This window comes from Ostrea edulis, chromosome 8 (assembly GCF_947568905.1).
Source record: "Ostrea edulis chromosome 8, xbOstEdul1.1, whole genome shotgun sequence".
Classification (NCBI taxonomy): Eukaryota; Metazoa; Mollusca; class Bivalvia; order Ostreida; family Ostreidae; genus Ostrea; species Ostrea edulis.
The window spans coordinates 2,999,782-3,022,318 of record NC_079171.1 but is presented as its reverse complement, the minus strand read 5'-3'; the positions used below and the strand labels follow the sequence as shown (position 1 = coordinate 3,022,318).

General features: G+C 34.1%; 1 protein-coding gene across 1 annotated transcript in view; it reads right to left on the bottom strand.

Moving 5' to 3' along the window:
* Positions 1-22,537, bottom strand: part of LOC125660945 (ficolin-2-like) — an 86,951-nt gene that overhangs the window by 1,070 nt on the left and 63,344 nt on the right. The window contains exon 5 of the mRNA XM_048892795.2: positions 962-1,126. Coding sequence (XP_048748752.2) covers positions 962-1,126 — 165 coding nt within the window. The remainder of the gene's footprint in view (positions 1-961; positions 1,127-22,537) is intronic.

Genomic DNA, 22,537 nt, shown 5'->3' with positions numbered 1-22,537 from the left:
CCCAAACCTACCCCCAAGGGGCCATGATTTGAACAAACTTGAGTCTGCACTATGTTATCAAAGCCTTCATGTTAATGTCAACTTCTCTGGCCCAATTGTTCTTGAGAAGATTTTTAAAGATTGTCTATATATTTCTATGCAAAACTTTGATCCCCTATTGTGGTTCTAACCTACCCCGGAGGCCATGATTTGAACAAACTTGAATTTGCACTATGTCAGGAAACTTTCATGTAAATGTCAGCTCTTCTGGCCTATTGGGTTTTGAGAAGATTTTTAAAGATTTTCTCTATTTCTTCCCATATGCATTTTTGATTCCCTATTGGAACCCCAACCTAGCCCCAGGGGCCATGATTTGAACAACCTTCAAACTGCACAATATCAGGAAGCTTTCATGTAAATCTCAGGTTTTCTGGCCCAGTGGTTCTTGAGAAGAATATTTTTAAAGATTTCCCTATATACTTCTATGTAAAACTTTGATCCCCTTTTGTGGCACTATCCCCCACCACCGGGGGGGGGGGGGGGGTGATTTGATCAAACTTGAATCTGCACTACTGTAGAATCATTTAAATTTTTGGGAGCCAATTCTCGGGGATTGCTTAATTTCTACGGGTTCGTGGGGACGTAATTTCGTGGATTTACATATTTGTAAGAAAGATAACTCAAGCAAAAAATAGTTGTCTTTATTCGTTGAGGATGTAACTTCGTGGGTAAGGGGTACCCACGAATTCCACGACAATTGAGCCACCACGCATTCTAAAGATTCCGCAGTCAGGAAGCTATATCGTACTATTCATTATCTCCCCTTTTGCATTCACTTTGACATGCTAACATTGTATTAGAACTATTTTACATTCACGTTTTGTCTCTCACACATATAACAGACATGACAAAACATTTTTATAATGGTGGCAAGATTGAAATAAATGAATGAATACTATTCAATGAGTATTTATATACGCACCTGCCGTCCCTGAAAACCCCGACACGTGCAATCTGTAATTGCTGTTAACATCCTCGACATAAAACGTGGAATAAAGGGCGTAAGCTTTGTCACCTTCAAAACTCTCAAGGTCAACCCGAAGTTCCTGGTCTTTATGCGTTGTCAAAGCATTGATTGCATCATTACCTATATTTAGATTTTTGTAATAAATACCTTATACCATTACACGTACATCAATCTATACATATTTTCAAACTATGTGCATTCTGTCTACATTTAGAACGCTGTTTATCATGATTTTTACGGATCTGCAAGGTATTATCACAAATACTATTTCTTAATGATTTTTTTCTCAAACTTGGTAAAATCGTATAACAGTGTGCCCTCAGTACAAATATATCCCAATTATATGACATCTATCCTTTGAAAATCAGTGAAGAATTTAGTTCATTTAGATTCTTAAACAAAAATAACTGATAAAATCTTATTCGTTTGGACTTTGGATTATGGGTGGTTGTTCCAGTATAGGGATTAGTGTAGAACAAACAATCCTAACTTTAGAACTATACCACTGTCTGTAGGCCGGTCTTTTGGGTATAAGGACTATTTAAGGATAAACAATCCTAACTTTCGAGCTATAACACTGTCTATAGGCCGGTCAATTAGGTATAAGGATTATTCTAGAACAAACAATTCCAACTCTAGCCATTTAGGTGTAACTGTTATAGTACTAGAATTAGAATTCTTCACTTTAGAATAATAGACCTAGAAGGCCCCAGTCTGACATTTGAATGCCATCATACAAATACCGACATTGTCATCATAAACATACCGATATTGTCATCATACACATACTGACATTGTCATAACACACATACCGACATTGTCATCATACACATACTGATATTGTCATCATACACATACCGACATTGTCATCACACGCATACTGACATTGTCATCATACACATATCGATATTTTCATCATACACATACTGATATTGTCATCATACACATACCGACATTGTCATCATACACAAACTGACATTGTCATCATACACATACTGACATTGTCATCATACACATACTGACATTGTCATCATACACATACTGACATTGTCATCATACACATAGCAATATTGTCATCATACACATACCGACATTGTCATCATACACATAGCAATATTGTCATCATACACATAACGACATTGTCATCATACACATAGCAATATTGTCATCATACACATACCGACATTGTCATCATACACATACTGACATTGTCATCATACACATACCGATATTGTCATCATACACATAGCAATATTGTCATCATACACATACCAATATTGTCATCATACACATACCGACATTGTCATCATACACATAGCAATATTGTCATCATACACATACCGACATTGTCATCATACACATAGTGATATTGTCATCATACACATACCGACATTGTCATCATACACATACTGATATTGTCATCATACACATACCGACATTGTCATCATACACATACTGACATTGTCATCATACACATACTGATATTGTCATCATACACATACTGATATTGTCATCATACACATACTGACATTGTCATCATACACATACTGATATTGTCATCATACACATACTGATATTGTCATACTGATATTGTCATCATACACATACTGACATTGTCATCATACATATACTGATATTGTCATCATATACATACTGATATTGTCATCATACACATACTGATATTGTCATCATACACATACCGACATTGTGATCATACACATACTGACATTGTCATCATACACATACCGACATTGTCATCATACAAGTACTGACATTGTCATCATACACATACCAACATTGTCATCATACACAATCCGATATTGTCATCATACACATACAAATATTTTCATCATACACATACCGACATTGTCATCATATACATACTGACATTGTCATCATACACACACAAATATTGTCATCATACACATACGGACATTGTCATCATACACATACTAACATTGTCATCATACACATACCAATATTGTCATCATACACACACAAATATTGTCATCATACACATACGGACATTGTCATCATACACATACTAACATTGTCATCATACACATACCAATATTGTCATCATACACATACCAATATTGTCATCATACACATACTGACATTGTCATCATACACATACTGACATTGTCATCATACACATACCAATATTGTCATCATACACATAGCAATATTGTCATCATACACATACTGATATTGTCATCATACACATACTGATATTGTAATACTGATATTGTCATCATACACATACTGACATTGTCATCATACACATACTGATATTGTCATCATACACATACTAATATTGTCATCATACACATACTGATATTGTCATCATACACATACCGACATTGTGATCATACACATACTGACATTGTCATCATACACATACCGACATTGTCATCATACACATACTGACATTGTCATCATACACATACCGACATTGTCATCATACACATACCGATATTGTCATCATACACATATCGACATTGTCATCATACACATACCGATATTGTCATCATACACACACTGACATTGTCATCATACACAAACTGACAATGTCATCATACACATACCGACATTGTCATCATACACATACTGACATTGTCATCATACACATACCGACATTATCATCATACACATAGCAATATTGTCATCATACACATACCGACATTGTCATCATACTCAGACTGACATTGTCATCATACACATATCGATATTTTCATCATACACATACCGACATTGTCATCATACACAATCCGATATTGTCATCATACACATACAAATATTTTCATCATACACATACCGACATTGTCATCATACACATACTGACATTGTCATCATACACATACAAATATTGTCATCATACACATACTGACATTGTCATCATACACATACTAACATTGTCATCATACACATACCAATATTGTCATCATACACATACTGACATTGTCATCATACACATACTGACATTGTCATCATACACATACCAATATTGTCATCATACACATAGCAATATTGTCATCTTACACATACTGATATTGTTATCATACACATACCGACATTGTCATCATACACATACTGATATTGTCATCATACACATACTGATATTGTCATACTGATGTTGTCATCATACACATACTGACATTGTCATCATACACATACTGATATTGTCATCATACACATACTGATATTGTCATCATACACATACTGATATTGTCATCATACACATACCGACATTGTGATCATACACATACTGACATTATCATCATACACATACCGACATTGTCATCATACACATACTGACATTGTCATCATACACATACCGACATTGTCATCATACACATACCGATATTGTCATCATACACATATCGACATTGTCATCATACACATACCGATATTGTCATCATACACACACTGACATTGTCATCATACACATACTGACAATGTCATCATACACATACCGACATTGTCATCATACACATACCGACATTGTCATCATACACATACCGACATTGTCATCATACACATACCGATATTGTCATCATACACATACCGACATTGTCATCATACACATACTGACATTGTCATCATACACATACCGATATTGTCATCATACACATATCGACATTGTCATCATACACATACCGATATTGTCATCATACACATACCGACATTGTCATCATAAACATACTGATATTGTCATCATACACATACCGACATTGTCATCATACACATACCGACATTGTCATCATACACATACTGACATTGTCATCATACACATACTGACATTGTCATCATACACATATCGACATTGTCATCATACACATACCGATATTGTCATCATACACATACCGATATTGTCATCATACACATACCGACATTGTCATCATACACATACTGACATTGTCATCACACTCAGACTGACATTGTCATCATACACATATCGATATTTTCATCATACACATACTGACATTGTCATCATACACATACTGACATTGTCATCATACACATACCGATATTGTCATCATACACATAGCAATATTGTCATCATACACATACCAATATTGTCATCATACACATACCGATATTGTCATCATACACATACCGACATTGTCATCATACACATAGCAATATTGTCATCGTACACATACCGATATTGTCATCATACACATACCGACATTGTCATCATACATATACCAATATTGTCATCGTACACATACCAATATTGTCATCGTACACATACCGACATTGTCATCATACACATACCAACATTGTCATCATACTCAGACTGACATTGTCATCATATACATACCGACATTGTCATCATACACATAGCAATATTGTCATCATACATATACCGACATTGTCATCATACTCAGACTGACATTGTCATCATACACATATCGATATTTTCATCATACACATACCGACATTGTCATCATACACAATCCGATATTGTCATCATACACATACAAATATTTTCATCATACACATACTGACATTGTCATCATACACATACTGACATTGTCATCATACACATACAAATATTGTCATCATACACATACGGACATTGTCATCATACACATACTAACATTGTCATCATACACATACCAATATTGTCATCATACACATACCAATATTGTCATCATACACATACTGACATTGTCATCATACACATACTGACATTGTCATCATACACATACTGACATTGTCATCATACACATACCAATATTTTCATCATACACATAGCAATATTGTCATCATACACATACTGATATTGTCATCATACACATACTGATATTGTCATCATACACATACCGACGTTGTCATCATACACATATCGACATTGTCATCATACTCAGACTGACGTTATCATCATACACATATTGATATTTTCATCATACACATACCGATATTGTCATCATACACATACCGACATTGTCATCACACGCATACTGACATTGTCATCATACACATATCGATATTGTCATCATACACATACTGACATTATCATCATACACATACCGACATTGTCATCATACACATACTGCCATTGTCATCATACACATATCGATATTTTAATCATACACATACTGAAATTGTCATCATACACATACTGACATTGTCATCATACACATACTGATATTGTCATCATACACATACCAATATTGTCATCATACACATACCGACATTGTCATCATACACATACTGATATTGTCATCATACACATACCAATATTGTCATCATATACATACCAATATTGTCATCATACACATACCAATATTGTCATTATACACATACCAATATTGTCATCATACAGATACCAATATTGTCATCATACACATACCAATATTGTTATCATACACATACCAATATTGTCATCATATACATACCGATAATGTCATCATACACCTACCAATATTGTCATCATACACATACCAAAATTGTCATCATATACATACCAACATTGTCATCATACACATACCATTATTGTCATCATACACATACCAATATTGTCATCATACACATACCGATATTGTCATCATACACACACTGACATTGTCATCATACACATACTGACAATGTCATCATACACATACCGACATTGTCATCATACACATACCGACATTGTCATCATACACATACCGATATTGTCATCATACACATACCGACATTGTCATCATACACATACTGACATTGTCATCATACACATACAGATATTGTCATCATACACATATCAACATTGTCATCATACACATACCGACATTGTCATCATACACATACCGACATTGTCATCATACACATACCGACATTGTCATCATACACATACTGACATTGTCATCATACACATATCGACATTGTCATCATACACATACCGATATTGTCATCATACACATACCGATATTGTCATCATACACATACCGACATTGTCATCATACACATACTGACATTGTCATCACACTCAGACTGACATTGTCATCATACACATATCGATATTTTCATCATACACATACTGACATTGTCATCATACACATACCGACATTGTCATCATACACATACTGACATTGTCATCATACACATACCGATATTGTCATCATACACATAGCAATATTGTCATCATACACACACCAATATTGTCATCATACACATACCGATATTGTCATCATACACATACCGACATTGTCATCATACACATACCAATATTGTCATCGTACACATACCGATATTGTCATCATACACATACCGACATTGTCATCATACATATACCAATATTGTCATCGTACACATACCAATATTGTCATCGTACACATACCGACATTGTCATCATACACATACCAACATTGTCATCATACTCAGACTGACATTGTCATCATACACATATCGATATTTTCATCATACACATACCGACATTGTCATCAAACACATACTGACATTGTCATCATACACATACCAATATTGTCATCATACACATACTGACATTGTCATCATACACATACTGACATTGTCATCATACACATACAAATATTGTCATCATACACATACGGACATTGTCATCATACACATACTAACATTGTCATCATACACATACCAATATTGTCATCATACACATACCAATATTGTCATCATACACATACTGACATTGTCATCATACACATACTGACATTGTCATCATACACATACCAATATTTTCATCATACACATAGCAATATTGTCATCATACACATACTGATATTGTCATCATACACATACTGATATTGTCATCATACACATACCGACGTTGTCATCATACACATATCGACATTGTCATCATACTCAGACTGACGTTATCATCATACACATATTGATATTTTCATCATACACATACCGATATTGTCATCATACACATACCGACATTGTCATCACACGCATACTGACATTGTCATCATACACATATCGATATTGTCATCATACACATACTGACATTATCATCATACACATACCGACATTGTCATCATACACATACTGCCATTGTCATCATACACATATCGATATTTTAATCATACACATACTGATATTGTCATCATACACATACTGACATTGTCATCATACACATACTGATATTGTCATCATACACATACCAATATTGTCATCATACACATACCGACATTGTCATCATACACATACTGATATTGTCATCATACACATACCAATATTGTCATCATACACATACCAATATTGTCATCATACACATACCGATATTGTCATCATACACATACCGACATTGTCATCATACACATACCAATATTGTCATCGTACACATACCGATATTGTCATCATACACATACCGACATTGTCATCATACATATACCAATATTGTCATCGTACACATACCAATATTGTCATCGTACACATACCGACATTGTCATCATACACATACCAACATTGTCATCATACTCAGACTGACATTGTCATCATACACATATCGATATTTTCATCATACACATACCGACATTGTCATCAAACACATACTGACATTGTCATCATACACATACCAATATTGTCATCATACACATACTGACATTGTCATCATACACATACTGACATTGTCATCATACACATACAAATATTGTCATCATACACATACGGACATTGTCATCATACACATACTAACATTGTCATCATACACATACCAATATTGTCATCATACACATACCAATATTGTCATCATACACATACTGACATTGTCATCATACACATACTGACATTGTCATCATACACATACCAATATTTTCATCATACACATAGCAATATTGTCATCATACACATACTGATATTGTCATCATACACATACTGATATTGTCATCATACACATACCGACGTTGTCATCATACACATATCGACATTGTCATCATACTCAGACTGACGTTATCATCATACACATATTGATATTTTCATCATACACATACCGATATTGTCATCATACACATACCGACATTGTCATCACACGCATACTGACATTGTCATCATACACATATCGATATTGTCATCATACACATACTGACATTATCATCATACACATACCGACATTGTCATCATACACATACTGCCATTGTCATCATACACATATCGATATTTTAATCATACACATACTGATATTGTCATCATACACATACTGACATTGTCATCATACACATACTGATATTGTCATCATACACATACCAATATTGTCATCATACACATACCGACATTGTCATCATACACATACTGATATTGTCATCATACACATACCAATATTGTCATCATACACATACCAATATTGTCATCATACACATACCAATATTGTCATTATACACATACCAATATTGTCATCATACAGATACCAATATTGTCATCATACACATACCAATATTGTTATCATACACATACCAATATTGTCATCATATACATACCGATAATGTCATCATACACCTACCAATATTGTCATCATACACATACCAATATTGTCATCATATACATACCAACATTGTCATCATACACATACCATTATTGTCATCATACACATACCAATATTGTCATCATACACATACCGATATTGTCATCATACACACACTGACATTGTCATCATACACATACTGACAATGTCATCATACACATACCGACATTGTCATCATACACATACCGACATTGTCATCATACACATACCGATATTGTCATCATACACATACCGACATTGTCATCATACATATACTGACATTGTCATCATACACATACAGATATTGTCATCATACACATATCAACATTGTCATCATACACATACCGATATTGTCATCATACACATACCTACATTGTCATCATACACATACTGATATTGTCATCATACACATACCGACATTGTCATCATACACATACCGACATTGTCATCATACACATACCGACATTGTCATCATACACATACCGACATTGTCATCATACACATACTGACATTGTCATCATACACATATCGACATTGTCATCATACACATACCGATATTGTCATCATACACATACCGATATTGTCATCATACACATACCGACATTGTCATCATACACATACTGACATTGTCATCACACTCAGACTGACATTGTCATCATACACATATCGATATTTTCATCATACACATACTGACATTGTCATCATACACATACCGACATTGTCATCATACACATACTGACATTGTCATCATACACATACCGATATAGTCATCATACACATAGCAATATTGTCATCATACACATACCGATATTGTCATCATACACATACCGATATTGTCATCATACACATACCGACATTGTCATCATACACATACCAATATTGTCATCGTACACATACCGATATTGTCATCATACACATACCGACAATGTCATCATACATATACCAATATTGTCATCGTACACATACCAATATTGTCATCGTACACATACCGACATTGTCATCATACACATACCAACATTGTCATCATACTCAGACTGACATTGTCATCATACACATATCGATATTTTCATCATACACATACCGACATTGTCATCAAACACATACTGACATTGTCATCATACACATACCAATATTGTCATCATACACATAGCGACATTGTCATCATACACATACTGACATTGTCATCATACACATACCAATATTGTCATCATACACATACCAATATTGTCATCATACACATACTGACATTGTCATCATACACATACCGACATTGTCATCATACACATACCAATATTGTCATCATACACATACCGACATTGTTATCATACTCAGACTGACATTGTCATCATACACATATCGATATTGTCATCATACACATACCGACATTGTCATCATACACAATCCGATATTGTCATCATACACATACAAATATTTTCATCATACACATACCGACATTGTCATCATACACATACTGACATTGTCATCATACACATACAAATATTGTCATCATACACATACGGACATTGTCATCATACACATACTAACATTGTCATCATACACATACCAATATTGTCATCATACACATACCAATATTGTCATCATACACATACTGACATTGTCATCATACACATACTGACATTGTCATCATACACAGACCAATATTGTCATCATACACATAGCAATATTGTCATCATACACATACTGATATTGTCATCATACACATACCGACATTGTCATCATACACATACTGATATTGTCATCATACACATACTGATATTGTCATACTGATATTGTCATCATACACATACTGACATTGTATTCATACACATACTGATATTGTCATCATACACATACTGATATTGTCATCATACACATACTGATATTGTCATCATACACATACCGACATTGTGATCATACACATACTGACATTGTCATCATACACATACCGACATTGTCATCATACACATACTGACATTGTCATCATACACATACCGACATTGTCATCATACACATACCGATATTGTCATCATACACATATCGACATTGTCATCATACACATACCGATATTGTCATCATACACACACTGACATTGTCATCATACACATACTGACAATGTCATCATACACATACCTACATTGTCATCATACATATACTGATATTGTCATCATACACATACCGACATTGTCATCATACACATACCGATATTGTCATCATACACATACCGATATTGTCATCATACACATATCGATATTTTCATCATACACATTCTGACATTGTCATCATACACATACCGACATTGTCATCATACACATACTGACATTGTCATCATACACATACCGATATTGTCATCATACACATACCGATATTGTCATCATACACATAGCAATATTGTCATCATACACATACCAATATTGTCATCATACACATACCGATATTGTCATCATACACATACCGACATTGTCATCATACACATACCAATATTGTCATCGTACACATACCGATATTGTCATCATACACATACCGACATTGTCATCATACATATACCAATATTGTCATCGTACACATACCAATATTGTCATCGTACACATACCGACATTGTCATCATACACATACCAACATTGTCATCATACTCAGACTGACATTGTCATCATACACATATCGATATTTTCATCATACACATACCGACATTGTCATCAAACACATACTGACATTGTCATCATACACATACCAATATTGTCATCATACACATACTGACATTGTCATCATGCACATACTGACATTGTCATCATACACATACAAATATTGTCATCATACACATACGGACATTGTCATCATACACATACTAACATTGTCATCATACACATACCAATATTGTCATCATACACATACCAATATTGTCATCATACACATACTGACATTGTCATCATACACATACTGACATTGTCATCATACACATACCAATATTTTCATCATACACATAGCAATATTGTCATCATACACATACTGATATTGTCATCATACACATACTGATATTGTCATCATACACATACTGATATTGTCATCATACACATACTGATATTGTCATCATACACATACCGATGTTGTCATCATACACATATCGACATTGTCATCATACTCAGACTGACGTTATCATCATACACATATTGATATTTTCATCATACACATACCGATATTGTCATCATACACATACCGACATTGTCATCACACGCATACTGACATTGTCATCATACACATATCGATATTGTCATCATACACATACTGACATTATCATCATACACATACCGACATTGTCATCATACACATACTGCCATTGTCATCATACACATATCGATATTTTAATCATACACATACTGATATTGTCATCATACACATACTGACATTGTCATCATACACATACTGATATTGTCATCATACACATACCAATATTGTCATCATACACATACCGACATTGTCATCATACACATACTGATATTGTCATCATACACATACCAATATTGTCATCATACACATACCAATATTGTCATCATACACATACCAATATTGTCATTATACACATACCAATATTGTCATCATACAGATACCAATATTGTCATCATACACATACCAATATTGTTATCATACACATACCAATATTGTCATCATATACATACCGATAATGTCATCATACACCTACCAATATTGTCATCATACACATACCAATATTGTCATCATATACATACCAACATTGTCATCATACACATACCATTATTGTCATCATACACATACCAATATTGTCATCATACACATACCGATATTGTCATCATACACACACTGACATTGTCATCATACACATACTGACAATGTCATCATACACATACCGACATTGTCATCATACACATACCGACATTGTCATCATACACATACCGATATTGTCATCATACACATACCGACATTGTCATCATACATATACTGACATTGTCATCATACACATACAGATATTGTCATCATACACATATCAACATTGTCATCATACACATACCGATATTGTCATCATACACATACCTACATTGTCATCATACACATACTGATATTGTCATCATACACATACCGACATTGTCATCATACACATACCGACATTGTCATCATACACATACCGACATTGTCATCATACACATACCGACATTGTCATCATACACATACTGACATTGTCATCATACACATATCGACATTGTCATCATACACATACCGATATTGTCATCATACACATACCGATATTGTCATCATACACATACCGACATTGTCATCATACACATACTGACATTGTCATCACACTCAGACTGACATTGTCATCATACACATATCGATATTTTCATCATACACATACTGACATTGTCATCATACACATACCGACATTGTCATCATACACATACTGACATTGTCATCATACACATACCGATATAGTCATCATACACATAGCAATATTGTCATCATACACATACCGATATTGTCATCATACACATACCGATATTGTCATCATACACATACCGACATTGTCATCATACACATACCAATATTGTCATCGTACACATACCGATATTGTCATCATACACATACCGACAATGTCATCATACATATACCAATATTGTCATCGTACACATACCGACATTGTCATCATACACATACCAACATTGTCATCATACTCAGACTGACATTGTCATCATACACATATCGATATTTTCATCATACACATACCGACATTGTCATCAAACACATACTGACATTGTCATCATACACATACCAATATTGTCATCATACACATAGCGACATTGTCATCATACACATACTGACATTGTCATCATACACATACCAATATTGTCATCATACACATACCAATATTGTCATCATACACATACTGACATTGTCATCATACACATACCGACATTGTCATCATACACATACCAATATTGTCATCATACACATACCGACATTGTTATCATACTCAGACTGACATTGTCATCATACACATATCGATATTGTCATCATACACATACCGACATTGTCATCATACACAATCCGATATTGTCATCATACACATACAAATATTTTCATCATACACATACCGACATTGTCATCATACACATACTGACATTGTCATCATACACATACAAATATTGTCATCATACACATACGGACATTGTCATCATACACATACTAACATTGTCATCATACACATACCAATATTGTCATCATACACATACCAATATTGTCATCATACACATACTGACATTGTCATCATACACATACTGACATTGTCATCATACACAGACCAATATTGTCATCATACACATAGCAATATTGTCATCATACACATACTGATATTGTCATCATACACATACCGACATTGTCATCATACACATACTGATATTGTCATCATACACATACTGATATTGTCATACTGATATTGTCATCATACACATACTGACATTGTCATCATACACATACTGATATTGTCATCATACACATACTGATATTGTCATCATACACATACTGATATTGTCATCATACACATACCGACATTGTGATCATACACATACTGACATTGTCATCATACACATACCGACATTGTCATCATACACATACTGACATTGTCATCATACACATACCGACATTGTCATCATACACATACCGATATTGTCATCATACACATATCGACATTGTCATCATACACATACCGATATTGTCATCATACACACACTGACATTGTCATCATACACATACTGACAATGTCATCATACACATACCTACATTGTCATCATACATATACTGATATTGTCATCATACACATACCGACATTGTCATCATACACATACCGATATTGTCATCATACACATACCGATATTGTCATCATACACATATCGATATTTTCATCATACACATTCTGACATTGTCATCATACACATACCGACATTGTCATCATACACATACTGACATTGTCATCATACACATACCGATATTGTCATCATACACATACCGATATTGTCATCATACACATAGCAATATTGTCATCATACACATACCAATATTGTCATCATACACATACCGATATTGTCATCATACACATACCGACATTGTCATCATACACATACCAATATTGTCATCGTACACATACCGATATTGTCATCATACACATACCGACATTGTCATCATACATATACCAATATTGTCATCGTACACATACCAATATTGTCATCGTACACATACCGACATTGTCATCATACACATACCAACATTGTCATCATACTCAGACTGACATTGTCATCATACACATACAAATATTGTCATCATACACATACGGACATTGTCATCATACACATACTAACATTGTCATCATACACATACCAATATTGTCATCATACACATACCAATATTGTCATCATACACATACTGACATTGTCATCATACACATACTGACATTGTCATCATACACATACCAATATTTTCATCATACACATAGCAATATTGTCATCATACACATACTGATATTGTCATCATACACATACTGATATTGTCATCATACACATACCAATATTGTCATCATACACATACCAATATTGTCATCATACACATACCGACGTTGTCATCATACACATATCGACATTGTCATCATACTCAGACTGACGTTATCATCATACACATATTGATATTTTCATCATACACATACCGATATTGTCATCATACACATACCGACATTGTCATCACACGCATACTGACATTGTCATCATACACATATCGATATTGTCATCATACACATACTGACATTATCATCATACACATACCGACATTGTCATCATACACATACTGCCATTGTCATCATACACATATCGATATTTTAATCATACACATACTAATATTGTCATCATACACATACTGACATTGTCATCATACACATACTGATATTGTCATCATACACATACCAATATTGTCATCATACACATACCGACATTGTCATCATACACATACTGATATTGTCATCATACACATACCAATATTGTCATCATACACATACCAATATTGTCATCATACACATACCAATATTGTCATTATACACATACCAATATTGTCATCATACAGATACCAATATTGTCATCATACACATACCAATATTGTTATCATACACATACCAATATTGTCATCATATACATACCGATAATGTCATCATACACCTACCAATATTGTCATCATACACATACCAATATTGTCATCATATACATACCAACATTGTCATCATACACATACCATTATTGTCATCATACACATACCAATATTGTCATCATACACATACCGATATTGTCATCATACACACACTGACATTGTCATCATACACATACTGACAATGTCATCATACACATACCGACATTGTCATCATACACATACAGACATTGTCATCATACACATACCGATATTGTCATCATACACATACCGACATTGTCATCATACACATACTGACATTGTCATCATACACATACAGATATTGTCATCATACACATATCAACATTGTCATCATACACATACCGATATTGTCATCATACACACACCTACATTGTCATCATACACATACTGATATTTTCATCATACACATACCGACATTGTCATCATACACATACCGACATTGTCATCATACACATACCGACATTGTCATCATACACATACCGACATTGTCATCATACACATACTGACATTGTCATCATACACATATCGACATTGTCATCATACACATACCGACATTGTCATCATACACATACCGATATTGTCATCATACACATACCGACATTGTCATCATACACATACTGACATTGTCATCACACTCAGACTGACATTGTCATCATACACATATCGATATTTTCATCATACACATACTGACATTGTCATCATACACATACCGACATTGTCATCATACACATACTGACATTGTCATCATACACATACCGATATTGTCATCATACACATAGCAATATTGTCATCATATACATACCAATATTGTCATCATACACATACCGATATTGTCATCATACACATACCGACATTGTCATCATACACATACCAATTTTGTCATCGTACACATACCGATATTGTCATCATACACATACCGACATTGTCATCATACATATACCAATATTGTCATCGTACACATACCAATATTGTCATCGTACACATACCGACATTGTCATCATACACATACCAACATTGCCATCATACTCAGACTGACATTGTCATCATAAACATATCGATATTTTCATCATACAGATACCGACATTGTCATCAAACACATACTGACATTGTCATCATACACATACCAATATTGTCATCATACACATAGCGACATTGTCATCATACACATACTGACATTGTCATCATACACATACCAATATTGTCATCATACACATACCAATATTGTCATCATACACATACTGACATTGTCATCATACACATACCGACATTGTCATCATACACATAGCAATATTGTCATCATACACATACCGACATTGTTATCATACTCAGACTGACATTGTCATCATACACATATCGATATTTTCATCATACACATACCGACATTGTCATCATACACAATCCGATATTGTCATCATACACATACAAATATTTTCATCATACACATACCGACATTGTCATCATACACATACTGACATTGTCATCATACACATACAAATATTGTCATCATACACATACGGACATTGTCATCATACACATACTAACATTGTCATCATACACATACCAATATTGTCATCATACACATACCAATATTGTCATCATACACATACTGACATTGTCATCATACACATACTGACATTGTCATCATACACAGACCAATATTGTCATCATACACATAGCAATATTGTCATCATACACATACTGATATTGTCATCATACAGATACCGACATTGTCATCATACACATACTGATATTGTCATCATACACATACTGATATTGTCATACTGATATTGTCATCATACACATACTGACATTGTATTCATACACATACTGATATTGTCATCATACACATACTGATATTGTCATCATACACATACTGATATTGTCATGATACACATACCGACATTGTGATCATACACATACTGACATTGTCATCATACACATACCGACATTGTCATCATACACATACTGACATTGTCATCATACACATACCGACATTGTCATCATACACATACCGATATTGTCATAATACACATATCGACATTGTCATCATACACATACCGATATTGTCATCATACACACACTGACATTGTCATCATACACATACTGACAATGTCATCATACACATACCGACATTGTCATCATACATATACTGACATTGTCATCATACACATACCGACATTGTCATCATACACATACCGATATTGTCATCATACACATACCGATATTGTCATCATACACATATCGATATTTTCATCATACACATTCTGACATTGTCATCATACACATACCGACATTGTCATCATACACATACTGACATTGTCATCATACACATACCGATATTGTCATCATACACATAGCAATATTGTCATCATACACATACCAATATTGTCATCATACACATATCGATATTTTCATCATACACATACCGACATTGTCATCATACACATACCGATATTGTCATCATACACATACCGACATTGTCATCATACACATACTGACATTGTCATCATACACATACCATTATTGTCATCATACACATAGCGACATTGTCATCATACACATACTGACATTGTCATCATACACATACCAATATTGTCATCATACACATACCAATATTGTCATCATACACATACCGACATTGTCATCATACACATACTGACATTGTCATCATACACATACCGACATTGTCATCATACACATAACAATATTGTCATCATACACATACCGATATTGTTATCATCCTCAAACTGACATTGTCATCATACACATATCGATATTTTCATCATACACATACCGACATTGTCATCATACACAATCCGATATTGTAATCATACACATACAAATATTTTCATCATACACATACCGACATTGTCATCATACACATACTGACATTGTCATCATACACATACCGATATTGTCATCATACACATACGGACATTGTCATCATACACATACTAACATTGTCATCATACACATACCAATATTGTCATCATACACCTACCAATATTGTCATCATACACATACTGACATTGTCATCATACACATACTGACATTGTCATCATACACAGACCAATATTGTCATCATACACATACCAATATTGTCATCATACACATACTGATATTGTCATCATAAACATACCGACATTGTCATCATACACATACTGATATTGTCATCATACACATACTGATATTGTCATACTGATATTGTCATCATACACATACTGACATTGTCATCATACACATACTGATATTGTCATAATACACATACTGATATTGTCATCATACACATACTGATATTGTCATCATACACATACCGACATTGTGATCATACACATACTGACATTGTCATCATACACATACCGACATTGTCATCATACACATACTGACATTGTCATCATACACATACCGACATTGTCATCATACACATACCGATATTGTCATCATACACATATCGACATTGTCATCATACACATACCGATATTGTCATCATACACACACTGACATTGTCATCATACACATACTGACAATGTCATCATACACATATCGACATTGTCATCATACACATACTGACATTGTCATCATACACATACCGATATTGTCATCATACACATAGCAATATTGTCATCATACACATACCAATATTGTCATCATACACATACCGATATTGTCATCATACACATACCGACATTGTCATAATACACATAGAAATATTGTCATCGTACACATACCGATATTGTCATCATACACATACCGACATTGTCATCATACATATACCAATATTGTCATCGTACACATACCAATATTGTCATCGTACACATACCGACATTGTCATCATACACATACCAACATTGTCATCATACTCAGACTGACATTGTCATCATACACATATCGATATTTTCATCATACACATACCGACATTGTCATCATACACATACCGATATTGTTATCATACACGTACCGACATTGTCATCATACACATACCGACATTGTCATCATACACATACTGACATTGTCATCATACACATACCAATATTGTCATCATACACATACGGACATTGTCATCATACACATACTAACATTGTCATCATACACATACCAATATTGTCATCATACACATACCAATATTGTCATCATACACATACTGACATTGTCATCATACACATACTGACATTGTCATCATACACATACTGATATTGTCATCATACACATACTAATATTGTCATCATACACATACTGATATTGTCATCATACACATACCGACATTGTGATCATACACATACTGACATTGTCATCATACACATACCGACATTGTCATCATACACATACTGACATTGTCATCATACACATACCGACATTATCATCATACACATACCGATATTGTCATCATACACATATCGACATTGTCATCATACACATACCGATATTGACATCATACACACACTGATATTGTCATCATACACATACTGACAATGTCATCATACACATACCGACATTGTCATCATACACATACTGACATTGTCATCATACACATACCGACATTATCATCATACACATAGCAATATTGTCATCATACACATACCGACATTGTCATCATACTCAGACTGACATTGTCATCATACACATATCAATATTTTCATCATACACATACCGACATTGTCATCATACACAATCCGATATTGTCATCATACACATACAAATATTTTCATCATACACATACCGACATTGTCATCATACACATACTGACATTGTCATCATACACATACAAATATTGTCATCATACACATACGGACATTGTCATCATACACATACTAACATTGTCATCATACACATACCAATATTGTCATCATACACATACTGACATTGTCATCATACACATACTGACATTGTCATCATACACATACCAATATTGTCATCATACACATAGCAATATTGTCATCATACACATACTGATATTGTCATCATACACATACCGACATTGTCATCATACACATACTGATATTGTCATCATACACATACTGATATTGTCATACTGATATTGTCATCATACACATACTGACATTGTCATCATACACATACTGATATTGTCATCATACACATACTGATATTGTCATCATACACATACTGATATTGTCATCATACACATACCGACATTGTGATCATACACATACTGACATTGTCATCATACACATACCGACATTGTCATCATACACATACTGACATTGTCATCATACACATACCGACATTGTCATCATACACATACCGATATTGTCATCATACACATATCGACATTGTCATCATACACATACCGATATTGTCATCATACACACACTGACATTGTCATCATACACATACTGACAATGTCATCATACACATACCGACATTGTCATCATACACATACCGACATTGTCATCATACACATACCGACATTGTCATCATACACATACCGACATTGTCATCATACACATACCGATATTGTCATCATACACATACCGACATTGTCATCATACACATACTGACATTGTCATCATACACATACCGATATTGTCATCATACACATATCGACATTGTCATCATACACATACCGATATTGTCATCATACACATACCGACATTGTCATCATACACATACTGATATTGTCATCATACACATACCGACATTGTCATCATACACAAACCGACATTGTCATCATACACATACTGACATTGTCATCATACACATACTGACATTGTCATCATACACATACCGACATTGTCATCATACACATACCGATATTGTCATCATACACATACCGACATTGTCATCCTACACATACTGACATTGTCATCATACACATA